Source organism: Bombyx mori, chromosome 11 (assembly GCF_030269925.1).
Source record: "Bombyx mori chromosome 11, ASM3026992v2".
In the NCBI taxonomy this organism is placed as follows: domain Eukaryota; kingdom Metazoa; phylum Arthropoda; class Insecta; order Lepidoptera; family Bombycidae; genus Bombyx; species Bombyx mori.
In genome coordinates, this window is record NC_085117.1 from 1,809,539 (window position 1) to 1,837,247 (window position 27,709).

Sequence of the window (27,709 nt, forward strand, 5' to 3'; positions counted from 1 at the left end):
ATTATTTTATCCAGCGACTAACTAAATTACAAAATAAAACACAATTTATTTATCATAGCTTTGATTTAATTTATATTTAATAATAAAATTGTATTGAGAAACAACACAAGTATTGAGTGCTGCAAGATTGGCATACGCGCACTTTACTATTGACAATGTCAATGTGTTGTCGATATATTAAAAATGGAGAAGACGAGACGGCTATCTAAACATAAAATTTAAACGTTCAATGTATCAGTAATAAATACAAAGAGTATCATGAGCATGCAATGTATAGCGTACAAAACATTTCGCTTCTCAATTCTCCGACAATTATAAAAACATTACAAATATAATTACTATATTAGACAATGATTTTAGTACATTTAATACAATATAACAAAAAAATCGAGCCAAAAAGTCTAATATTAGTAGTAAAAATCAAATCGCTTCAAATAATTACTTTCTAATACTATTTGTCTTGAGTTCGAAATAATTTTACAAAAATCCTCATTTATATATCTACACAAATAAATAAAATTGGAGTGTCTGTCTGTCTAAATGCGTAAGTATGTATACCACAGTACATATACCAAAATATTTTTTAGTTTTTGTCCGTCTTAATGCCTCTAAAGATATTCTTAAAAAAAAACTAATATTATTACAATTACAAGTGACATGCGCGTCTAGAACGCTGCTCAGACGATCATAAGCGTCCCCACGTGTACGTCATAGGAATGGCTTAGTTTTAATTATATCATAGTAACAATTATACAGGGTGTTACAAAATGTTTAGTTCCTACACCATTAAGGCATCGCGAGCTTTGATATTAAGGACATTAATATCTCAGATTCTCTCCAATCGCTACTGTAGGTTGGCGAGCATACGGCCCAACTGATGGTAAGTTGAGGGGCTCAGAGATAAAGCTCTGTGAAGCACTTTTTTGGCACACCGTGTAATCACAAATCGATATTGTTGGCCCTTTATGAACTTTGTAGGTATATGACCCACATGAGGTCACCGTGGCTCATGGACATCAACAAAACAGCCAAACAACATAAAATTCAAATGGAATTGAAATTACTGAAGGCTAATAGACGTTAAAAGTATAATTACAATTACTGGTAGTAGGACCTCTTGTGAATCCGTGCGGGTAGGTACCACCACCCTGCCTATTTCTGCCGTGAAGCAGTAATGCGTTTCGGTTTGAAGGATGGAGCAGCCGTTGTAACTATACTGAGACCTTAGTCTCAAGGTGGGTGGCGCATTTACATTGTAGATGTCAATGGGCTCCAGTAACCACTTAACAGCTGGGCTGTGAGCTCGTCCAACCATCTAAACCAGGGGTTCCCAAACTTATTTTGTCTACTGCCCACTTTGAGAATAAATTATTTTTTAGCGCCCCCATTTTATCACCTACTTCAAGACCTCTATAGCGAGAGAGCTCAGTCGGTGTCTAAGAGTCCTTCTAGATAAAATTACAAATTGCCTCCCAAACCTCTACACAGCGCCCCCAATTTTTTTCTGGGTCTCTTACCGCCCCCTTTAGGCCTTCAGCGCCCATAAGGGGGCGTTATCACCCACTTTGGGAAAGGCTGATCTAAGTAATAAAAAAAAATGGAATTTTCGTCGAGTTCTGGTCGCGCGGCGGCTCAGTTGAGCGTAAGCGGCGCCTGCGGGGGCGGGAAGCAGCGCACGTGCTCGACGCCGGCCGCGTCGTCCGCGGACAGCTGCCTGGACAGCACGCCGAAGATCTGCGAGTTCAGCACTTGGAACCGCCTGATGCGGTCCACCATCCGCTTGAGGGGCTGCGGACACAGGTAATACATAAATCTATACTAGTATATCAATCTACAGTGGTTTTACGGATGTTCCGTTATAACTACAGAACCGTGCATCCGATTGACTTGTAACTTGGTATTCATGTAAAAAATACATGTACTTAATGGATAGGCTAATATTTATATGAGTTTTGGACTCCCTACACCGGTTGCGGGGGCGTTAATGATGAGAATCTTTGTGGGGTTGAGAAGTAATAATGTTAATTTTAAATGCCCAGCGAAGCGGACGGGTACAGCTAGTATACATATATATAACGAGGGGAGAAAGACTATTTGGTTTAAGCGACATTTTTGTAACTTTACCGGAGAGCCATTTAAAGTTTAAATTTATTTTTGGAAGAAATATTAATTTCAATAAAGTGTTTGTAATTTAATATAAACTAGTGGTCCCCCAGTAGTCGAAATACAAATATAATTTATTGAAATTACTTTGTTTTTACAATTTTACACAGACTTTGAACAATAACAAAAGTTTGACAATAAACAATAAATAAAAGTGTGTGGTCAAATTGAGAATAGATTAATATTATTTGTCTATAGTTGTAGTCTTGGCGAAATCTCTGATTATAGAAGTATAATAAATAGTCTTTGACAATAGAACCATAATAATGTTCAAACTTATAATTTCAAGTATTTCGACTACTGAGGGAAGACCACTATAGTATTACTAAAGTTTTGTTATATGGCGGCGCACTCACAATGCCTTTGACCAGTTCATCCTTTCCGTCGACCCTCTGCACCCTCAGGATGTGGTAGCAGAAGTCCAGCGCCTCGAACCTCCTCTGCTGCCCCAGGAGAGCGATGATGGTGCAGCCGGCCCAATGGAGACCCTCGCCGAACAGTTCCCTGACAGTTCAACATTATAGATGAAGTGCAACTTCTTTAAGGGCGTTGAGGGTAAAATTTAACTTGCGACATATTCGTTACGGCTAGAGGCAAAAGATACGATTTGGAAATAACGAGAGTGAGAACCTACCTACATTTAAGTACTTTTAAGACTGTCGCATTTTTGAAGTGAAACTTCTTTAGGCGCGTTGAGAGTAAAATTAAACTCGCGACAGTTTCGTTACGGCAAGAGAGTTAAGATACAAGTTAGGAAGAGCGAGAGTGAGAGAATAGACAGAGCGTCTCGCGAACCACTCGACCGTCGAGAGAGGGAGAGGACAAAGCGAGATAGGTCGTCTCCTTTATACACAGCATTCCCTATTACAAGAGAGATTTGGAAGACAACTGAGCTGCTGTGTATTAAGAGGGTATTATTAAATTGCTAAAATACAGTGAACGCCTACGCACTTATTTACTCTACGACGAGGGTATGATCTTCCTCTGTCATCATAACTTGGCAAACTCTATATTGGTGGTAGGACGGGTAGGTACCACCGCCCCGCCTATTTCTGCCGTGAAGCAGTAATGCGTTTCGGTTTGCAGCGTGGGGCAGCCGTTGTAACTATACTGAGATCTTAGAACTTATGTCTCAAGGTGGGTGGCGGCATTTATGCTGTAGAAGTTATGGGCTCCGGTAACCACTTAGCAGCCGGGGGCTGTGAGCTCGTCCACCTATCAACAGTACTCACTCGACGGTAAACTGGGTGTCGCCGACCGGAATGCAGTACAGGAACTGCAGGGCTGACCACAATCTGCAATAGGGAGATGAATACTGTAGTCGACTGTTGAGGGTCTGTCGGTGCGTGGACAGCAACGAAAGACGGCGTTGAAAGCGTGTGAAGTATCAGCTATGCTGTTACGCAGCTTCCGGTCGCGAATGGCTTTGGGTAGAACGCAGATCCTTTGTGTAAGAATATTCCCCTGTGTAACGCGTCTTACGTTTTGTCTGCACTAGAAGGCATATCCCTTGTGTAACAATATTCCTCTGTGTAACCAGTATTACGCTTGACCTTGGCTAGAATGTATATCTCCTGTGTAGCCGTGCTCCCCTGTGTAACGTCTTACGTTTTATTTTGGCTGGAAGGTATATACCCTGAGTAACTAGTCTTACGTTTCGGTTTGGCTACACGGTATATCCCCTGTGTGACATCATTCCTCTGAGTAACAAGTTTTAACTTTGGGCTTAGTTAGAAAATATATCCCCGGTGTAACGCCTCGCGTTTGGCCTTGGCTAGATAGAATGCATACCCCCTGTGTAACACTTCTCCTGTGTAACGCGACCTACGCTCGCGAGGAGTCTACGTCTTAGACAACTGTCGATTGTGAGTTCCCCCTGTCGCCCCCCGGTACCTGTGGAACTCGTTGGTGTCGTCGGTGTGCGCGTGGTGCGCGGCGGGGGGCGCGGGCCAGGCGGGCGCGGCGAGGCAGGTGCGCAGCCGCCGCAGCACCACGCCGAACAGCGACAGGCCGCAGCACAGCCGCTCGCGGGTCAGCAGGTCGCCCTCGCGGGACAGCTGACCTTGCTGGACACATGGGACGCGGGTAGATACACTTCTTTTTTTTAATTGCTTAACTGGTTGGATGATTTTTACTGGTGGTAGGACCTTTTGTGAGGCCGCACGGGTAGGTACCAACATCCTGCTTATTTCTGCCGTGAAGCAGTAATGCGTTTCAGTTTGAAGGGCAGGGCAGCCGTTGTAACTATACTTGAGACCTTAGTACTTATTGTAAATTCCTTAACTGGTTGGACGAGCTCACGGTCCACCTTGAAACATGAGTTCTAAGGTTTCAGTATAGTTACAACGGCTGCCTTACCCTTCAAACCGAAACGCATTACCACTTCACGGCAGAAATAGGCAGGGTGGTGGTACCTACCCGCGCGGACTCACAAGAGGTCCTACTACCAATAATTATGCAGATTATAATTTTGCGAGTTGGATTTCTAATTTAATTCAATAAATTGTTTTTGTATTATTTGCATGTTATTGAGGTCGGTTTTGAGGTCGACCTCATGCGGCCTAAACTCACCTTGGCGGTGCCGTACTTGTCGACATTATGGACGATCTGTAGGGACGCGTACTTGGCCTCCAGACGTTTTTGTTTTGATTCGGGCTTATCACCGTCTGCAACTAAAAACAGGGGTCTAGCGATCACCGGAGTCCATGGACATCACGACCAATTAACTCTAGCTCCAAATTAAGAGAAACTGATGTTTCTATGCCTATACATCCCCTAGTAGCCTCAAGTGGTGGGTCTTCTTTGTGAGTGATGGATGAGCTTACCAGCTCGACTTGAGAGGACTTGCTAACACCAGACTTAACAAGAGCCGTGCTTCGCAGAATCTACCACCGGATCGGAAACGCGACCCACTGAGAAGATCAGGCGAGAAATTCAGTGGGCTGTGTCTATGGGTTAAAGTTTCACGGAGAACAATGACCGGTGCTTGGAGAGCTTATAAGCTCCGAAAGTGTATCGAAAGTCGAATATACTTATGTGCTGTTAGACCGTGAAATGAAATGGGAGTTTTAAGAGAAAGTTTATTTTACACGCAATATGTTAGGGTAACAGCTCTTTATAAAGGATCTGAGTGGACTGAATGACTGGTTTACCCGGTCTAAGCTTTTACCCGGACCATCTGGTAGCGATCAGCATAAGGGTATAACAGTACTTTTAAATATATATACATATATAGACATAAGATGTACAGAAAAAGACCAAAGCAACCTATTCATCATCAGCTCAGCAAAGTCCTTATTGTCTTATTTACATTTTTACTTCAATATGTAACGCGTGTGTGTTTGCGGTAGAAATAGCCCAGACGGTGATACCGACCCGTGCGTGCCCACTATCTACCCTAACATCGATTCTCCATCGAGAAATGAGGGGTGCTATTCTATACATCCCAAACATATTTATACATATAAATAAAATTAGAGTGTCTGTTTGTAGTATTGAAATAACCGCTTTTTACCACATGCATAATATGAATATATGTACCGTACATACACCAAAGTAATATTTTTTACAATTTTTGTCTGTCTGTCTGTTTGTTCCGGCTAATCTCGGCAACGGCTGGACCGATTTTTATGAGACTTTAACTAATAGGTAGCTGATGATATAAGGAGTAACTAAGGCTACTTTTTTTAGACTAGCTTTGCCCCGCGGCGTCACCCGCAGTTATTGTCGTACCGCGCGCAAAATGGCGGGCTTCGCCTATCCATTATAAAATTTTATGTCTCCGAAGGGTCGCTAGTAATAAGGTGTGTTGGAAATCGAACAGTCCATCTCGCACGTAACAGAGCTGCTGATATGCCGCGCTCTGGACCCTCTGCGGTCCAGAGACCACGACCTCAAGAATGACGAGTCCCTGCCCCCCTACCTACCTGTGCTGTAGGGACGCGGCAGAATGTTCTGGAAGGGCGCCGCGTGGAGCAGATCCGTCACCTCCTCTTGGCTTAAAGCCTGTAAAGATTGTCAGAGAGGTGACAGCTTAGAAGCTGCTGGTATCATGTAAAATATGCGGGAGAAGGCCCAGAGGTAGTGGTCTAATGCACTGACCAGACCAGGTATGCTCTACTCTCAGCTCTTGAGTCCAGGGTGCCATTCGCACAGCCCAGTAAGGACTGGCGCAGGATAGTTTCGGAAAAAAATATTAAAAGAGGCCACGACCCTCAGCATTGAGGATTATCGACGCAATAAGATCCTTTCGTCAATATAAGCCGTAAAAAATATATATTACTTGGTGACTACTACTATATTAAGTGGTACCACTGCCCTGCCTATTTCTGCTGCGGAGCAGTAACGCATTCCGGTTTGTAGGACGAGGTATCCATTAATCCCATACTGACGTCGTCATGTCTATGGCCTGACACAACTTTACGTTGTAAGCTCTTTGTTTTTTTATTGCTTAGATGGGTGGACGAGCTCACAGCCCACCTGGTGTTAAGTGGTTACTGGAGCCCATAGACATTTACAACGCAAATACGCCACCCACCTTGAGATATAAGTTCTAAGGTCTCAGTATAGTTACAACGGCTGCTCCACCCTTCAATCCGCATGACTGCTTCACGGCAGAAATAGGCGGGGTGGTGGTACCTACCCGCGCGGACTCAGACCTCCTACCACCAGTTGAGCTGGTCGACTGGCTCGCCTAAAAGCTTGCCGGCTCCACTGACCTGCTCGATCAGCATGCAGAACAGGATGATGTTCCCGAGCTCCCTGAAGGCGTGGAAGAGTTCCGTCTTCGCGTCGGGGTACTGCACGATGTCCGTCAGCTGCGCGTGGTAGTAGCCCAGCACGCCTGCCGACCGCACGGACTTAGTGGGGGGGCAGGAGGGACCACGTCGAGGCACGTGGGGTTAGGCAACGGACTAAGGTTTGTATGTCCATGTGTGATGCGTATGTAATGTGTTAACTCTGCCAATGCCGGTCCCAAGCCCAAATGAGAAAAGAGGCGGGTTGAGCTGGAGTTTATCCTTTCCACCGTAACATCAGCTCCGAATGTCGGACGACGGTCAATTAGCCACACCCAAATAAGGCTTCAGCGGCCTCAAAGAGTTAAATCTCTTCCGAAAACACTGCCGTTTCCAATTTCCCAAGGAAAGCCTCACGAGGCCACGACCCTCAGCGTTGAGGTTTATCGAGGCAAAAGAGGAGGGGTGTAAGGTGTGCTATGTGTTTCTGTAGCGATTTACTGGTGGTAGGACCTCTTGTGACTCCGCACGGGTAGGTACTAATACCCCGTATATTTCTGCCGTGAAGCAGTAACGCGTTTCGGTTTGAAAGGTGGGGCAGCCGTTGTAATCATACTGAGACATTAAAACTCATATCTCAAGGTGGGTAGCGGCATTTACTTTGTAGATGTCTATGGGCTCCAGTAACCACTCAACACCAGATGGGTTGTGAGCTCATCCACCGATCCATGCAATAAAAAAAAATTGCCCATGTAGACAGACGAGCACAGGGCCCACCTGATGTTAGCAGGGGCATAGTGTGTCTCCACGTACCATTGGAGCCGTAGTCGTATCTGGGCAGGCGGCAGTGTCGCGGCAGCGCGGCGAGCAGGGCCCGCGTGAACTGCGCCAGCGAGCCGTGCAGCAGTCCACGGGCCACACCCAGCAGCTCGCCCACGACCACGGCCACGCCCTGGTAGCCCAGCAGCCGGACCAGCGCGTGCAGGTGCGCCGCCCCCACGAACCCTGCTCAGCGCGACAATCTCCTCCGTGAGCTTGAACTCCGATAAGTCTTTCTGGATACAGGGTGCTTAACGCGAATTTTCGTGACGTTCTCGATCGCGTTAAAGTTAACTGATTTCTGTTTTTATTGCACTTGCAGGCAGACGAGCACACAGCCCACCTAATGGTGAGTGGTTACGGTCGCCCATGGACTTCAGCAATGCCAGGAGTAGAGCCAAGCCGCTGCCTACCGCACTGCTTTTACGCACCAATGTGTCAATACTGAAGGAGTTTAATGTTAAAACGAGCCCCTCCACAATATGCATTCGTAAGGTATTGGAGTTTTTTGCTCAAAAGGAGGGTCACAGTCTTGAGCAGCTTATGGTGACGGCAAACGTCCCAGAGGAAGCAGTCCCACGGGACGGTCGGACCAAATTCGGTTTTGTCTGGACATTAAGCTCCACGAAGCACTCCACGAGGCCAAGGATCGCAGCAGATGGAGAACGACCGTATAAGAGAGGTTGATGCAGCGGGCGAGTCACGACCCGGAGTTAGCAATGAGGAAAACGGGTATGGAGTTAAAATAACGTTCCTACATTTACCGCTAGGGGCGCTGTTAAAACTCCAAACAAATTCGAGTTAACTTTAACGCTATCGAGAACGTTACAAAAACTCAAAAACTTGCTGAAGTCGTCGTGGCCTAAGAGATAAGACGTCCGGTGCATTCGTGTTGAGCGATGCACCGGTGTTCGAATCCCGCCGGCGGGTACCAATTTTTCTAATGAATTACGTACTCAGCAAATGTTCACGATTGACTTCCACGGTGAAGGAATAACATCGTGTAATAAAAATCAAACCCGCAAAATTATAATTTGCTAAATTACTGGTGGTAGGACCTCTTGTGAGTCCGCGCGGGTAGGTACCACCGCCCTGCCTATTTCTGCCGTGAAGCAGTAATGCGTTTCGGTTTGAAGGGTGGGGCAGCCGTTGTAACTATACTGAGATCTTATTACTTATGTCTCAAGGTGGGTGGCGCATTTACGTTATAGACTTCTATGGGCTCCAGTAACCACTTAACACCAGGTGGACTGTGAGCTCGTCCACACATCTAAGCAATAAAAAATTTAAAAAATTTGCACTGAGCAACCTGGAAATTTAACTGAAGACCTGAATCGCACTACCGATATCTCCATGTACACCCAAGTTCCGAAGCGTCCGTCTACCGAACGATTTCACCTTGTCGAGTCTGTTGTTGATAGATACATGACAGATGCCTCAATCTTGCCCAGGACAATGTCAATGCTTGCACGTGTACAAGTCCCTCTCGGTCCCCCACCGGTCCCCCCTTACCCACCGTTGTACTGCGTGTACTGCGCGGAGTACACGAGGCTGAGCTGCTTGGAGCCCCACAGCAGCGCGTGCCCGTACTGTTGCGGGCGCTCCCGCTGCACGTTGGCCGCGAACTGGATCCCGCGACACTTCACGAACCTGCAAGGGAATCCGTCGCGGGGGACCGCTGTAACTTCCTTACCCACTTTCTTTTTGGAATGAAGTTCCTTATGAGACGATGCGGAGGGGTACCCTAACCGGGGAAAAAACGTCCGTAACGTAAGATTTTTATTAGTAATGCACACAGTGTGCGACTTAACTTTGTAATAACATCTTATTTTTATCATTCATTGACCACGATCTCAGAGCGTTCGTTTGCGCAATACACTAACTCTTATGCAAGCAACCGAGAATGAAGTGTACCACAATAAGTTCGCACGTTACCGAATGAGCGTGGGTTGTTGCGAAGCCTCCAGTTTTATTTTCTTTATACCTCGAATAGAACTTAAAATGAATATCTTTATAATAAGGAACTTCGTTCCTATCCGATGTCCCACGACACCACACATTCTTTTTTATATTACAAGTTGCAATATACTGGTGGTAAGACCTCTTGTGAGTCCGCACGGGTAGGTACCACCGGCCCGGCTATTTCTGCCGTGAAGCAGTAACGCGTTTCAGTTTGAAGGGCGGCACAACCGTTGTAACTATATAGAGACCTTACAACTCATATCTCGAGGTGATCGCGGCATTTACGTTGCTGCTGCCCATGGGCTCAATTAGGCACTTGACATAACACTGGCTCACCGCGCTGTCGCAGCGTTGTAGCAGTAGTTCGGCAGGAAGTCGTAGTTGAGCTCCCAGAAGACGTGCAGCGTGACCCTGCCGTACGGGGCCAGCACGCCGTGGTCCGACTCCCGCAGCACCGCCTCGAAGTCGTCCAAGGTCAGGTAGCGGCTGAGCAGCTTGTGGCAGAGACGGTTCACCGCGATCAGCCCCTCCAGCTCCTGAGGGCGAGGGGCGTGCGGCGGTCAGTACATGCGAGGGGGGTTGGGGGGTGGGACAGGTGTGACGTCAGGGGGCCGCGACTCACCACCACGCCGGTGATGTCCCCGGCCTCGAACTTCGCGATGGCCGCGTCCAGAGCGCGGTGCATGTCCGAGTTGATACGCTGCGCCACCTGGGGACATTCAGAATTTCACATGAAGTTTGAGGTCGCCCACTCGTGTCTCAAAATGGATGAAGCAATGTACGTCAAGGTACGATAGATGACGCGCGGGTAATACAAACAAATCATCATACGAAACGTGTTATTTATTTTTTATTGCTATCTATCTATTGCACTAAGCAACCTGGTGTTAAATGATTACTGGAGCCCATAGACATCTACAATGTAAATGCGCTACCCACCTTGAGATATTAGTTCTAAGGGATATTAGTTCTAAGGTCTCAGAATAGTTTTTTTTTATTGCCCTTGTAGGCAGACGAGCATACGGCCCCCTGATGGTGAGAGGTTACCGTCGCCCATGGACTTCAGCAATGCCAGGGACAGAACGAAGCCGCTGCAGGCAGGGCAGTGGTGCCTACCCGCGTGGACTCACAAGACGTCCTACCAGCAGTAATTACGCAAATTAGTGTATTTGCGGGTTTAGTTTAGTTACCAGCGCGCAGAGGTCGACGTGCCGTCCCAGTAGAGCCACGTGCCTCTGCTTGAGTAAGGAGGCGTACCGGCCTGGACCGACACCGACGCCCGCGCCTCGCGACAAGCACTCGGCACGGTAGCGCTTATCCAGCAGCATGCTGAGGACAAAACCCGAAATAAACGCGACGAAAGTCGAGCGATCTTCGAACACGCAATGTAAAGAGAAGCCGGCTTGCGTGTGGCAACGCGAGAGCATTGACCTCCGCCACTTCATCATTCATTGCGGGTAACGCAATAAAAAATATTAGGACAGATTTAATCAGCTCTAACGGTCTGATAGCACATGGCAGTGTTCACATTGTTCATGTCTTCATGACTTCATGGGCTTCAGTAACCACTTAATACAAAGTGAGCCGTGAGCTTGTTCACCCGAGTATGCAATTAAAAAACGTTCGAAAAGCATTATAAACGAATCAGATCAGTACATATGAGATTTTGTTTGCATATTTTTTTCATTTATAATTGAAGACATGAGTGGATGAGGGTAGTTACGTAACAAAAATTTGTTGCCCGTTTTCTCAAAATCAACAAATCGTATTATATCTACCTTCAACCGCTCATGTCTTCAATTTATTATGATACATGTCATTAAAATATAATTCAGTTTAACCATTACAAAAACACTTGAAAATAAATAATAGTTTAAAAAAATTAGCAAAATACGTTTTTATACAAAATCCAACTAAAAAATAGAAAATATTTTAATAAATTTAAATTAAAAATAGTGTAAGAAATAATGATTTTATTGTAAAAAAGCGTGGGGTGCATGGTATCAGTAGTTATAAATATTTTATGAACAGATATGAGTAGAAGGGTTATTTTGATAATATCCTGAAAAGCACCCTACACTTTTTTACAATAAAATCATATTTTCTTACACAATTTTTAATTCAAATTTATTAAAATTTATTTTCTATTTTTTAGTTGGATTTTCTATAAAAGCGTATTTTGTTAGTTTTTTTTTACTATTATTTATTTTTCATTTTTTAGTTGAATTTCAATTTTTTCAATATTTTTTTTTTCATATTTTTTTTAAATATTGAATTGTCATCGATCCCTAATAAGTATACCAAATTTCGAGTTAATACGACATTTTGAAGGTAGTCGAAATCATGTTAAAAAATTCAGTTACATACTAACGTACATCTAAAGCTAATTAAAACGTATTAAAAATATATATATCTTATGTTTAGCTCCTAAGTTTTGACCACAAATGACGTAACCCAACCACGGGGGTCCACCCCCCCCCGGTCCCCGCACTGACCTCGCGGCCAGCTGCTTGTAGTACGCGTAGACCTGCTCGGAGAGCTTGTACACGAACTGATCGAAGCAGAGGTTGACTTCCGCCTCCACCTCGTCGTAGAGGAACTGCTTCTTGAAGACGGTCAGCGCGTACTGGGCCGAGTCGTTGTACAGGTCCAGCGGGTACAGGACGTATCTGAGGATATTACACATTAATGTTTTTATTGGGGTACCATTTTTTTTGGTGACAATTTTTTTTTATAAAATATTCCACTTTGAAAAGATAAAAGGAAAGTTAAAAAAATTAAAGAGCTACATAAAAAGATACATTAAAGTAATCAAAAATAATACATAAAAAAGGTAAAGTTAAAAACAGAACTACTTCAAAAAGATTCACTAAAATAATTAAAAATATACACTAAACTACAATACATAAAAAGATACATTGAAAGACCACTAACTCCATCATCGCCGGTTCTTTGGTCCTTAATATGTGCTCGGTCAATATCCATGGCATGGACATCTCGATGGGGAACTGTATCCGCTTCTCCATCGTGACCAGGTCGTTGCACTCCTCGTTGTGCTGATGACGCACCATGCATTTCTGTGAGGGTAGATAGATTTTTTTTAAAATTTTAATTCATACTTTATTGTCCTTCCTAATCCTATATGGCGAATTAACGAAAGGCAACTGTTAGGGTGGCAGTATAACAAGTTTGGTCCATGGACCGCGGTAGTCACTTAAAACCAGATCGGCTGTTTACTCAGAAAACTCAACAGAATGAAGCGGTACTTCACGTTTGTTCAAAGATATTTACTTTACAAAGCACAGAACCAGCCTCGCATGGAGTACTACTCCCATCTGAGGACAGAGGCTCCCAAGCGTCAGCTGAATTCAGCTGTTTCCATTTGACATCCAGAAGAGGATCCTACAGATTGACGATAGCCCTGTTTGAAAAGTCTAGGTCTAACGAAGGGCCTTCGGATTCATTTTTGTGTTCTGTACCGTGGGTACCATGGACAGTGCTCTGAGGATTATTTGAGATGATCCCTCGCATCACCTGTTTCCATCACAGGTGCTCCTACCAGATGCAGAGTTCATCCATACCACCTAAAGCCACTGCGTTCACCCACATTGCGTTTCCAGAGATCTTTTTTGCCTTAGCCTATCTGGCTTAGCTGTGCCCCTGGCATTGCTGAGGTCCAAGAGCGACAGTAGCCACTTATCGTCATGTGGACTCTATACTCGTCTGCCTATAAGAGTAATTAAAAAAAAACAGCAACAAAGTAGGGTAGGTACATAAATACTAATACTCACATTAACTTTCTTTCCCATTGTCATTTCGAGATAAAACTCTCTATACCAGAGTTGAGACAGATCGCAGCACTTCTGCAGGGAATCTGCGAGGACACAATGAATATCAAGCGCGGTACACATACGACTGTAAGCGATCCGCCCTCGAAAACGGCGACACACATTCAACAGAATCACCGTAGAACGTATAACTTAGTGATGTTTTCACGCAGCAAGTAATGTAATGCAAATATAGGTGAACACACGCGGGGTCGACGACCTCGCGTTAGTCCGCTTACATTGCGGGCTGTTTGTGTTCAGTTTATTAGTATCCGGATCAATAAAGGAACATAATTTATTATAGTCAATAATGTCTGACTCAATATGTATGTCAGTCTCTGATACCCATAAATTGGAATCGGAATCACAGTGCGTGATTTGTTTCCAGTTGTTTATTATTTTATTTATAATAATTCTAATTTACTGTTCCAGCGGTAAGTAGATCTTGGAAACGCGCCGGTAGATTTCATTATTACTTGAATATATCCTAAAAATGACTATAGTTTAGATTAAATTTAAATTTAAACTCGAACGAAGTTTTTTTTTTATTGCTTAGATGGGCGAACGAGCTCACAGCCCACCTGGTGTAAAGTGGTTACTGGAGCCCATAGACATCTACAAAATAAATGCTTCACCCACCTTGAGATATAAGTTCTAAAATTTCAGTATAGTTACATATAGATATCCATAATTTTGCAAAATTTTTGGACCAACTACGCTATACAATTTTAAACACACAAATGACGTATCACAAAATGGCGCCATCCTAGAAATACTCAATTTAGACTCACCAGGTAAGTTCAGCAGGTAGGACCAATAAAAGCTGGTTCTGTGGAAGCTTTCGATCTGATGCAGGGTGGCTGCGTCCAGGTCTTTCCGAAGAGTCCGCCGGCCTCCGGACTTGTCCGATATGAGGGCCTCAAGCTGCGTTCTCACCATGTAGAGCTGGGTCGATGAGGGACCTTCGAAGATTTAATTATTGGTGAGTATCAGCATGAGTACCAGCACTCTGCCTACTTCTGCCGCGAAGCTGTCGTCCTTGCCTTTTTGGAAAGTTGACACAACTGCGAAGACTCATGCCTCAAGGCATTCACGACATCTCACTAATATTATATGCGAAATTTTTTACCAGTGGTAAGACCTCTTGTGAGTCCGCACGGGTAGGTACCACCGCCCCGCCTATTTCTGCCGTGAAGCAGTAATGCGTTTCACCAAATGCGCCACCCACCTTGAGATATAAGTTCTAAGGTCTCAAGTATAGTTACAACGGCTGCCCCACCCTTCAAACCGAAGCGGACTCACAAGAGGTCCTACCACCAGTAAAACTGAACCAGTAGTACTGAAACGTCACAATTAACAATAAATCAATTGTTAGTTTTAATTATACCTTGCAATTAAATTTTGCTTAGCACTGTCCCCCGGTCCCCCCTTACCGACATTCCTTCTGGGCACCTTGATGGTGAAGCTGGCTTCGCCGTCCTTCTTCCCCTTGAGCGCCGGGTCCTGCTGAGGCTCGCAGCCGCGCGCCCAGTCACCACACGTCTCCCGAACCGACACTATTATGCTGTGGAAGACTTATAACTGTGTTTCCATACCTATACTCCATTCCAATTAAGAAGTCCCGTTTGACAGATGTTATTATTATTATTAATATTATTTTTCTCTATCTATGCTGATAGCGTTGAGAGGCTATTTCAGCGTAACCTTAACTATAGTAGAATTATTTTTTCCGTGCAGTTTGGGTCATAAAACACAGCCCGGCTAGGGCGGTGAGCATGTTGCGCGGGCGCAACGCCATTATCGATAAAAACAAATGAGTCATCGAAGGCAGGTGGCGGCGGGGTGGTATACGAAGGCTGGTGAGACATTGTTATGTTAAGAGCCATTTGTACTAAACCTGCAAATTATAGTACATTATGTAGAAGAGAAATATGTTTTTATGCATTCGTTCTCTGAATTTCTTTAGTGACACAATGGCTACTCCTTTGTTTTGTATCAAAACGGCAGGATTTATTCAAAATAATATTTGCACGTGTTGTTGTCAACAATGTGTTAAAATTTTTAACTGAAATAAGAATAGATCCCGAAAAGTTACAAAGTGTTAATTTCTGCCGTTCTCGTTAACTTGCTGCGGCGATATGTGGTGTAAGTGTTTGATTAGTGATTTTTTCTTTCATTTTTATCACTAACCCACAAAATGACAAAACTAAATACACTATCGATAACGCTTATCGACAACAGTAATGCGCATCACTATGCCCGTCCATAAGGCTCGTGAGTGGAAGAGAGAGCGAAATATTCGCTTCACCGCTCCGATTTTTCATGACCCAAACTGCACGGACAAAATAATTCTACTATAGTAGGTGAGCTCACGGGGCTCAAACCGGAGTGATGCTAACACTGGCCCTGGCAAGAGCAGTGCTTCGCTGAATCTACCACCAGATCGGAAACGCGACCCACTTAGAAGACAATGACAAGCCAATCCGTTACGCTCAATTGGACTTCAAATGGGGTACCTCCGGATGAGGTCCTTCTTGTTCTTGATGGCCTTCCTCAGGGGCTCCCGCAGGACGAGCTGCACGAAGTCCTGCAGCTCCGCGTATATGGACCTCCTGGCCGCGTCCGCGAACACGGTCTCCATCCGCGCCATCAGGACCTGGAGGCCCTTTATCATCGCGATCACCTCGATCATGGCGAACTTCTCCTCGGACGTGTAGTTGTAACGCGTCGCCTGTGAACACACGGTTTGAGGTCAGGGACGACTCAATATTGAGATCCCCTAAATGGGTACCGGGGCCCGTGGACATCTACAACGTAAATGCGCCACCCAACATGAGATATAAGTTCTAAAGATCTCAGTATGGTTACAACGGCCGCCCCACCCTTTAAACCTACCACCTACCTGGTGGTCCTACCACCAGTAATATTACCTACTACCATCAATATTGAGGTCGCATAAGTGGGTACCGGGGCCCGTGGACATCGTCAACGTGAATACCGTCAACCACATTGAGATAAGAGTTCTAAATTTCAATTCTATGTACTATTCTGTACTTAAATCCAAGATCTTAGAATTCGGTTGCGTCATCACTACCGATGACCATGGACATCAGAAGTGAATGCTACGTTTTAAGATAAAATGCTGTAATATTCTTGAATAACCTGAAATAGCACGATTACTTTATCATGATAAATGACATGCCTTGGGCAAAGTCATATATGTATATAACATGGTATTAGTATTTTATAGTGTTGATGAGATATAGTGCTAGCATAATATAGTGCCGGTATAAAGTAGTGCCGGTATAATAGGGTGCCGGTATAATATTTTTTTTTTATTGCCCTTGTAGGCAGACGAGCATACGGCCCACCTGATGGTGAGTGGTTACCGTCGCCCATGGACTTCAGCAATGCCAGGGGCAGAGCCAAGCCGCTGCCTACCGCTTAATACTCTCCACAAGGCTCGTTTGAAGAAGGACATGTCATAGCGCTCGGGAAACACCGTGGAGGGGAGCTCATTCCAGAGCCGGATGGTACGTGGCAAAAAAGACCTCTGGAAATGCACTGTGGATGACCGCAGTGGCTCCAGGTAGTATGGATGAACTCTACTCCGGTGGCGGGCGGTGCGATGGTAAAAACGAGATGCCGGTATCATCTCGAACAATTCCTCAGAACACTCCCCATGGAACATACGGTACAAAATACAGAGGGAACCGAAGTCCCTCCGCAGACCCAGAGATTCCAAATGATCCGTGAGACCGGGATTATCGACAATCCGAACGGCCCTCCTCTGTATGGAGTCAAATGGAAGAAGCTGGTATTTGGGAGCCCCGGCCCAGAGATGGGAGCAGTACTCCACGCGAGGCCGGACTTGTGCTTTATAAAGCAAAAGCCTTTGTCCAGACGTGAAGTACCGCTTCGCTCTGTTGAGGACTCCCAGCATTTTGGACGCCAACTTGGCTTTGCCTTCCAAATGACTCCGAAATTGGACATCGCTCGAAATGTCGACCCCAAGTATCCCAATACTCTCGGAAGGTTGCAGGGATACTCCAGGATATAGTGCCGGTATAGTATTATTATAGTGCCGGTATAATATAGTGCCGATATAATATAGTACTGGCATAATATAGTGCTGGCATAATATAGTGCTGGTATAATATAGTGCTGGCATAATATAGTGCCAGTATAATATAGTGCCGGTATAATATAGTACTGGCATAATATAGTGCTGGCATAATATAGTGCCAGTATAATATAGTGCTGGCATAATATAGTGCCAGTATAATATAGTGCCGGTATAATATAGTGCCGGTATAATATAGTGCCGGTATAATATAGTGCTGGTATAATATAGTGCTGGCATAATATAGTGCCGGTATAATATAGTGCCGGTATAATATAGTACTGGCATAATATAGTGCTGGCATAATATAGTGCCAGTATAATATAGTGCCGGTATAATATAGTGCCGGTATAATATAGTGCCGGTATAATATAGTGCCGGTATAATATAGTGCCGGTATAATATAGTGCCGGTATAATATAGTGCCGGTATAATATAGTGCCGGTATAATATAGTGCCGGTATAATATAGTGCCGGTATAATATAGTGCCGGTATAATATAGTGCTGGCATAATATAGTGCCGGTATAATATAGTGCCGGTATAATATAGTACTGGCATAATATAGTGCTGGCATAATATAGTGCCAGTATAATATAGTGCCGGTATAATATAGTGCCGGTATAATATAGTGCCGGTATAATATAGTGCCGGTATAATATAGTGCCGGTATAATATAGTGCCGGTATAATATAGTGCCGGTATAATATAGTGCCGGTATAATATAGTGCCGGTATAATATAGTGCCGGTATAATATAGTGCCGGTATAATATAGTGCCGGTATAATATAGTGCCGGTATAATATAGTGCCGGTATAATATAGTGCCGGTATAATATAGTGCCGGTATAATATAGTGCTGGCATAATATAGTGCCGGTATAATATAGTGCCGGTATAATATAGTACTGGCATAATATAGTGCTGGCATAATATAGTGCCAGTATAATATAGTGCCGGTATAATATAGTGCCGGTATAATATAGTGCCGGTATAATATAGTGCCGGTATAATATAGTGCCGGTATAATATAGTGCCGGTATAATATAGTGCCGGTATAATATAGTGCCGGTATAATATAGTGCCGGTATAATATAGTGCCGGTATAATATAGTGCCGGTATAATATAGTGCCGGTATAATATAGTGCCGGTATAATATAGTGCCGGTATAATATAGTGCCGGTATAATATAGTGCCGGTATAATATAGTGCCGGTATAATATAGTGCTGGCATAATATAGTGCCGGTATAATATAGTGCCGGTATAATATAGTACTGGCATAATATAGTGCTGAATAATATAGTGCCAGTATAATATAGTGCCGGTATAATATAGTGCCGGTATAATATAGTGCCGGTATAATATAGTGCCGGTATAATATAGTGCCGGTATAATATAGTGCCGGTATAATATAGTATTAGTATAACTTAGTATAATATAAGCAACGTTTCGTCTCTATTGGACGGACGGACAGAACGCACCCTCTCGTACTCCTCGGCTTCGGGGGGACACCGCGCGTTGATGGTGTGGTCCGTCGGGTGGAGCAGCTTCCACGAGCACAGCTCCGTGAGCACCGAGCACCAGGAGGACAGCAGCTGCAGGCCGCGCAGACAGAGCTCCGTCACCGCCTTGTTCTCGGAGTCCGAACCCGCCTCTTTGAAAGTGGTCGTCACCTGGAACACGCAGACATGGGAATGTTCTTGTTGCCTCACTGTTTTTTTTTTCCTACCTAAGCTGATAGCCTTGATAGGCTATATCAGCGTTGCCTTAACTAGTAGGTGAGCTCACGGGGCTCAAACCTAATGACGTTCCTAACACGAACCCTAGCAAGAGCCGTGCTTCGCAGAATCTACCACCGGCTCGGAAATGCAACCCACTGAGAAGATCCGGCGAGAAATTCAGTGTGCTGTGTCTGAGGGTTAATTTACTCGTCGAGCCCTTCGTCGCAAGCGACGGGTTCGACGAGAATGATGACCGGCCTCACTGATAAGCAGTGGTCGGTGTAGGTATATTGATTTTATATACTTGCGTCAAGATATTATAATATGGACATGCCATTTTATCTATAATGATTATATATAAAACTAAAAATAAAAAAAAAATAATCCTCATCGGATACAATTCGTGTATTTATGAGATAAAGTAACAAAAAGCCGTGTCTAAGTTTTGTCTCATATTGACAAGCGTCATTTCTAATTCAACGGAAAGGGACAAAATACGGTAAATATTCCAAGGTGTTTTTGTATAAAATAAATTACTGATTTCTTTCACCATTAGCTAGCACTGGTAGTGCAGATTAATATTATTAATACGTTTTTCACCTTAAACACAGATTCATGCTAATTTCAAAATTCCGGAACAAATATCAGAATAAATATGAAGTTCCGGTATTTTGGGGGCATATCCATATTATCCTCTACGTTTGACGTCAACGACCTTAAATCAATCTACCTACTCAGATCTCTACTGATAAGACAGCTTAATCTCCTGAGGTGCAATATCTCCACACGATACCTCGTTGCTGTACCGGGCCAGCTCGGATATGTAGTTCTGGTGCTCCTCCCGGATCTGGGGCAGGTGGACCATCAGGTCGGCCTGCGGCGAGGGCGGGTTGGGGCTCGAGGACAGGGGCCACCTGCGGCAACGAAGAGTTCACGTTCAGATTATATTCTTATGGGTGGACTGGCTCACTGATGTTAAGTGGTTACCCAAGCTAACGGCCGTAGGTTTAGATCAAAACTCACGAATACTTAAAAAAATATAGAATTATCACTATGAATGTGTTGGAATGTGTCTGATGTTTTGACTTGCATATAAATTACCTAAAGAGTTAAGTGAACTGAAGGGGTATATGACGGAGCGGGCTGGCTGGTTCCATGGGATATTTAAAATGATGACATCAGCATCGCTGACGCCTTTCTCTTCATCATGATCATTGCCTTCCATGGTGATAGTAATTAAGACTCACTTTTAGTAACTGCGATGTGCTATATGTAAGAACCTTCTGTTCCTACTTTTTGGTGTTTCTATATCCGTTTTTTATCAGTTCTATGCTTTACGTTTTGTTATTATTTTAAAACGTATAAGAAGAAAATTTTCATTTTCAAAATGTGAAAAAAATAAATTTAAAGATAAAACTCACTTATTCGGATCATAGTGTTTCGATCTCTTGATGTAATTGAAAGGAGCTATTTGCATGTCGCCAAACAGTGGAACCACTTCGAGGTTCTGAAAGAGAAAAAGAAAATTACAAAAAAATAACAAATTAAAAATAAGGATGAAGAAATCACGCACGATCCCTCGATTTAGGATCCCCTGTGTTATGGGCACCAGAGACTGACATACATACTTATATACGATTAAGGGGTGTTTTTAAAATGATGACGTCAGCATTCTATAGTGACAGTAATTAAGACTCACTTTTCTAATGAATTCCATTTATTACATTTCAAGTGTACAGCGATATCAAAAGAGAGCTCCGCTCTGTTCGGCTGCTCGAGCCAGCAGGGCTTTGAACAGTTCGATGGTTTTAATTGAACATCAATTAAGTTTACTCCATTCGAATAGCTGAAGAAGTATTTTTGTGTGTTGTATGAACATTTTTTCCAAAATTTTAAACGGCTCTCCTCAAAGTGGCAAATATGACGCTTAAAGTAAATAGCTTTTTATCCTTCTTTTTCATCACCCCCGTGAACACTTAACATGTGCTTAACATGTGGATAAGCTGTGAGCTCCTCGCTAAGTTAGCGTCGCTGGCGGATAATAATGAGTACCTTGAAGATCCTGTCGATGCGGTCCAGACGTATCTTCTTCTTCTGATCCAAACGATTGATGTTGCACACCTCTGAGTCCATGAGGAAGAGTCCGAAGCCCATAACCTGAAAAATAAAGTCAGGTAAAAACGGTAGGCAGCGGCTTGGCTCTGCCCCTGGGATTGTTGCCATCCGTGAGCGACGGTGAGCACTCACCATCAGGTGGGCCGTATGCTCGTATGCCTACAAGGGCAATAAAAAAAAATCTCAATGTGGGTGGCGACATTTACGTTGTAGATGTCTATGGGCTTCGGTAAACACTAACACCAGGTGCTATGCAATAAAAAACTATAAAAAAAGCCCTGCAACCAAACAGGTGTCCTTACCTTCACGAGCATGTGTTTCTCGCATGGAGTCAAATACATTCTTGTCTCGAACATGTGCACGCATATATTGACCACATCAGCCAACAAGTCTTCGTAACCTAAAAATCGATAAAAAAAAAAACATCAAACAATGAACGCAATGTATTACAAATATAAACGATATGTTTGACGGGTCGATGACCTCATTCCGAATTCCCTTTACATTGATTGTTCAGAAATAATCAACTTTTTTAGAATTGCGATTAAACATTCAGTGGTGGTTGACCGTATCGTGTGCACCGACCCGAAGAAACCAGGCTTTCTGATACGACCTCAAGCCTTGAGGTGCGCGGCAGTACTATCAGTACATCCTATAAATCTGTCCATCGTCTTTTCGAAAGAATTACTACACACATTTACTGGTGGTAGGACCTCTTGTGAGTCACCGCGGGTAGGTACCACCGCCCTGCTTATTTCTGCCGTGAAGCAGTAATGCGTTTCGGTTTGAAGGGTGAGGTAGCCGTTGTAACTATAATTGAGACCTTAGAACTTATATCTCAAGGTGGGTGGCGCATTTACGTCGTAGATGTCTATGGGCTCCAGTAACCACTTAACACCAGGTGGGCTGTGAGCTCGTCCACCCATCTAGCAATTAAAAAAAAAAACATACCGTTAATTTTCTCTAGGGCATCCTTGACCGTGTCTCTGATCTTGTTCTGGGTCGCGAGGAACATGGACAGGTTCTGAGACTCCTGCAGGCTCTGACTGTCGGACATCACCTTCAGGAATTGCGCCGCCCTGGGAACGTATACGTATCCTGCTGAAGTTACGTTTTCGAAGTCGTCGTGGCCTAAAGGATAAGACGTCCGGTGCATTCGTGTGTAGCGATGCACCAGTGTTCGAATCCCGCAGGCGGGTACCAATTTTTCTAATGAAATACGTACTTAACTAATGTTCACGATTAACTTCCACGGTGAAGGAATAACATAACGTGGATGTAATTAAAAAAAATCAAACCCGCAAAATTATAATTTGCGTAATTACTGGTGGTAGGTACGTCTTGTGTGCCGCGCGGGTAGGTACCGCCACCCTGCCTATTTCTGCCGTGAAGCAGTAATGCGTTTCGGGCGGGACAGCCGTTGTAACTATACTGAGACCTTAGAACTCACATCTCAAGGTAGGGGTGCGGCATTTACGTTAAGATGCCTATGGGTTTTCGTAACCACTTAGCACCAGGTGGGCTGTGAGCTCGTCCACCCATCTAAGCAATAACAAAAAAAAAAACATATCCCCCACCTTCTGTAAGTCGAGTAATCATTCTTGACCGAACTCTTCATGTTCTTCAGCTCGTCGAGGACCGCGAACATGTTCACGAACTTGCCGAGGGTCAGGAGGTAGGCTTCGGAGACGAAGTCCCTCCTCTTCTCCGCGTGGCACAGCCGACGCACTTCAGCACAGAACCTTTCTATGGCCTTGCGCTGAAACAAAGAATCGAAGTCAGCGGTAGGCAGCGGCTTGGCTCTGCCCCTGGCATTGCTGAAGTCCATGGGCGACGGTAACCCTTCATCGTCAGGTGGACCATGTGCTCGTCTGCCTACAAGGGCAATAAAAACAAAAAAAAGGTTTTTTAAGTTTTGATTTATCCTCTGCTGGTGGTAAGTGGTAGGTACCTTCCCTGTTTCTGCCGTGAAGCAGTACTGCGTTTCGGTTTGAAGGCTGGAGCAGCTGGTGTACTGTGAAACTGAAACTTAGAAGTCATGTCTCAAGGTGGGCAGTGGCATTAACATGATTGATGTCTGTGGTGTCTGATGATCTTTGAACGCTTCAAAAGTTGGGATAACCCCTTAGGCTCTCGTAGGAGGTTCGGCCCCCAGCCCAAAAAAGAAGCCCCTTAGTCTACCAGCAAATAAGTACGGAAAAAAGAAACGGAACATTTTTCTTTCGTTGTCATCCCCAAATACGTAATGTGTGTATTATTAAATTTATATCTAATCTTTTTAGTACATTTATTAGTATATATTAATATTTTTTTTATTGTTTTTTTTTTTTTTATATTTTATATCTTTTATTAACAAAAAGTCAAATCAAAATAATTGAACATAACTCAACCCACACAGTAGAACAGATCTTCCAACGCGCTTGAAGGAGGCACAGTCCCCAAGATACTGGCTACGTTGCCTCGTTGGACAGCCAGACTCACTCTCTGTGCAAATTACCAGCCAGCCTTAGCATCATGTGTAACCTCCTTCAAGCGTTTGGAGATTTCTGTTAAAAATTTTTTTGCTTCAGGGCCCCAAGGGCCCATCGTCTCAACCGCGAAAGGCAAAAAAGAATAAGAAGACCCCAAACCCGAATACTTCCGCTTTTTTGTAATTTCTGCTGAAGCTGCAGCTGAACCGGGGCGGGACGAAGTACCATCTAAATGACAGGGAGCCACAGTATCCACACAAGTAGCATCCCATACCAGGCACCTACCAACTGACCATGGAATCAGCGTGACTCCATCGGGCCTTTTCCCATCTGACCTCAAAATTCCGATGGGTTCCAAGACAGCCGGAACATTGACTGTAGTGAGCGCCCTTCTTATCATATCATTTAAAGACGCGTGTCTTGGAATGCGCCCAGCGCTTTTCTGGCACGAGAGTCCGTGATGTCCAAGCTCATTGACATACTCGCCACAGACACAGAAATGTGGTACGTTAATATAGGCCCCCAACCGTAAGCCAATAGCTAGCGAGAGAGCGTCGTTGTCCAACAACGTGCCTGTATTGGACGATGGATAGGCTTGAAGCCAGTAACATGATTCCTTTTCGGTAATATTTTATATTAGTATAGTATATTATAATAATATATAATAAATATTATATCTTATGATTTTTAAATATGTTTAATAGGTATATTTACTATAATTTATTAAACCTTTGAACACATTTATTAAGGAATTGCTCTGCTTTTTTTTGTTATTTTTTTTTATTGCCTTTGTAGGCAGACGAGAATACGGTCCACCTGATGGTAGGTGGTTACTGTCACCCATGGACTTCAGCAATGCCAGAGGCAGAACCAAGCCGCTACCTACTGCTTAATACTCTCCCCCCCCAGCCTCGTTTAAAGATGTACACTTATATACAAAAATGTGTAATGAATATATAAATCATAATAAAAACCACTATACATAGAACTGTACACTGTACATAGAACGCCATAGGTAGCTGTGTGTACGACTCAAGCCATCAGTGATTGATGACTTTGAGCCCAGTTGACTAGAGGTGATTTTCCTCATTAAATCGTGCACTGTAAAAAACTATCATTAAACTGATTATTTGAGTCAACATGGTCTGCAGCAGTGACCTTGTGGATCAGGCCTTTGTTACTTAAAGCACACTAATGCTTTTGCTGATGTCCGGTATAAAGCTTAGATACATTAAACATGAGGTCTGTCATCTTACTAACCTGGAAATACATGAACTGCAAGAGCTTATCAACCTCAGGAGCCAGCACTTGAACGGTCCTCTCGTATATGTGAACCCGGTCTGGTTGTTCATTGGACCTGGGCTGAGGTATGGCACGGCTGCAGCAACGCCACGTGTACAGCATGACAGCGTGGGCGTTCCCTTCTTCCAGGAGCTCGTTCTAGAAACCGATATGATCAATGAAATTGACATATGTCCCAAAGTAATAAGATTCAAGTGGCAGTGGGCAGGACACATTACTCATAGGGTTAATAGATCTCCCACAAGTCAGACCAATGACCTGTCGAATGTTGCAGGAATGCACGGTATGCCGATAGCATAGAACTGATCATTATGACAAAAACGTAGGTCTCGCAATCGACAGCTTGAGGCTGTATAACAATAATAATATGTACCAAGGTATAATTACTCACCAAGTTGGCGTGGACGGTCGCTTCCTCTATGTACTTTGCGATACCGGTGATGAACCCATTGCGGTCTTCAAAGTTAGTATCGAAATTAGCTTGATACAGGATCGAGCAAGGTGCTGCTTCGATACATGGCTGTTCATCTTGAAAAACAAATACCGAGTCGTTTTGAACGGAAAGGGATGGTTCAAACCTTAAATTCTAAATTTCATATGAAGAAATTATCACTAATAAAGGAGGGAGTAAAATTCACAGTAGAACTCTTATCAAATGATACACTAATGAATACAAAAAAATCCATTGTTAAAACTAATGACATGAAACTTCTTATAATTTAGAAGTATATATTGTTATTTTTATAAACTATAAAAATGAAATTACAGGTTTGCTCAGAACTAATTAGTAGAGAAGCTAATTTTATATATAGATGATAGGTCAATATTATCTTTTCATATTGGTTTTATCACCAGTTTCGATATCTTCACACCTCTTCCCAACATTAAGGATTTTATGTGCTGGTATGAATTCCATGGAATTAGTACCTGCATATTACTAAGTGAACTGGCACAGTACATCTGGCATTAATTAGTTACAATATATGTGTTAATTTGTTGATTATAGTAAAAGTCATTGCCTTAACAATAAAGTTAAATAAAGTTAATTTGTACTTATTTATCATTTCATAATTTCAAATCTATGTGAATAAAATTCATAATTATGTTGTTTGGTCTAATCCTTTAGCTCAGTCAAACCTGTGAGTTAAAAAGTGAAGCAATACTAAAATTAGTGTCATGCCAATATTTTCCAGAACTTAAACAAAAAAGCTTTGAGCTTTTACTGTGTAGACAGGTTCACACAATGTACAACACCATATAACTTATTTAATGACAAATAAATGAAATAACAACATATAAACATAATAATTTCGTTATATTGGAATCTTAACAATGTTCCAATATCAACATTGAATTTTGGTTTTTCACTATGCCTAATACTATTTATCCATTCTTCTAACATATCAGGGTAGCTTCGAATTCACCTTTATATCAATATCAACTGAACCGCTAAGCAGCGAGCTTCCGGCCCCACCTAGTTTCATATCTGAATCAATGTATCAATCTCTAGCAATTTTATGGAAAAAGACAACTTACCCGGCAAAGTCAGCTCATCCAACACATCTACGTTGCTCAGAGCATCCGATAACGACACTTTTTCACTTACAGACATTGCTTTTTGCACAATTATTTAAGTTGTAAAAATTCCAAAGCACGCACAGATAAACTGTGATTTTTGTCAATTCTGTCGTAATAATTTATGATGCAAAGAATGTATGGTATTATTAATTATTGCTCATTCTTGTACATTAGTGCAAAATCCTCGTTGTTTGTCTTAAAATTAAAGTGATAATTTCTTGACGAACGATGTAAATACTGAATTTAGTAGGTAAATACTATGACAGCACAGCGTTAGTTTTTTTTTTAAACTGCACTGGCCAACTGGCAATGGCAGTCTTTTCTATAATATTGTTTTAAGAGAATAAAAATACATAACTTAAACCACAAAACATAAACGAAACTAACTTTGCATATGAATTTAATTATAGAATGTAATTAAATTAAACGAGGTAGATAGTATAAAACAAGCCGCTGGGTCTAGTAATTAAAATTTTAAATCTGTAAATTGACTGTAAAGTCGGTTCTACACATGTCATAACGTCAGTAGCGGAACTATTTGAAGTAGTTCTGACACGCGAGAGGAGAGATAAATGTGTTACAAGCCAACGCTTGGGCCGAACGTGCCTCACTGTCGCTTGTTCCGTGCTCAGGCTTGCACACTCTTGCTCAAGCGCAATGTGACACTTTTTCGAGTGTCCAGCCCGTCTTTATCGAGTTATAAGAGGTTATCACGTAAAAAAATAAACCGACTCAGAACTCAAAGAGAGTTGCGGCATTTCCGTTGCGTTTAGGCTCCGGTAACCACTTAACACCAAATAAGTCCTGAAGTCGTCCACTCATCTAAGCATTAAAAAAATTACAATCAAAATGTAGCTCAAGAACTAACCAGATTTCATTCGAATACTAATAAG

The 27,709-nt window shown here is 43.2% G+C and overlaps 1 protein-coding gene across 1 annotated transcript; it reads right to left on the bottom strand.

The window, feature by feature from the left end:
• Positions 1 to 44: 44 nt before the first annotated feature.
• LOC101735854 (cytoplasmic FMR1-interacting protein) lies at positions 45 to 27,188 on the bottom strand. Its single transcript, XM_038013959.2, has 28 exons — positions 26,775 to 27,188; positions 25,630 to 25,766; positions 25,197 to 25,376; positions 23,043 to 23,224; positions 22,417 to 22,544; positions 21,768 to 21,865; positions 21,403 to 21,507; positions 20,772 to 20,857; positions 20,144 to 20,264; positions 19,111 to 19,302; positions 16,024 to 16,238; positions 14,941 to 15,071; positions 14,299 to 14,469; positions 13,472 to 13,554; positions 12,615 to 12,757; positions 12,176 to 12,349; positions 10,871 to 11,009; positions 10,303 to 10,389; positions 10,017 to 10,216; positions 9,235 to 9,368; positions 7,713 to 7,904; positions 6,882 to 7,006; positions 6,090 to 6,168; positions 4,735 to 4,835; positions 4,057 to 4,229; positions 3,396 to 3,458; positions 2,520 to 2,667; positions 45 to 1,788 (listed from the first exon to the last, which is right to left on the bottom strand). The coding sequence occupies exons 1-28, from the start codon at positions 26,848 to 26,850 to the stop codon at positions 1,633 to 1,635; spliced, it is 3,819 nt and encodes a 1,272-aa protein (XP_037869887.1). The 5' UTR covers positions 26,851 to 27,188; the 3' UTR covers positions 45 to 1,632.
• Between the last annotated feature and the right edge of the window lie 521 nt (positions 27,189 to 27,709).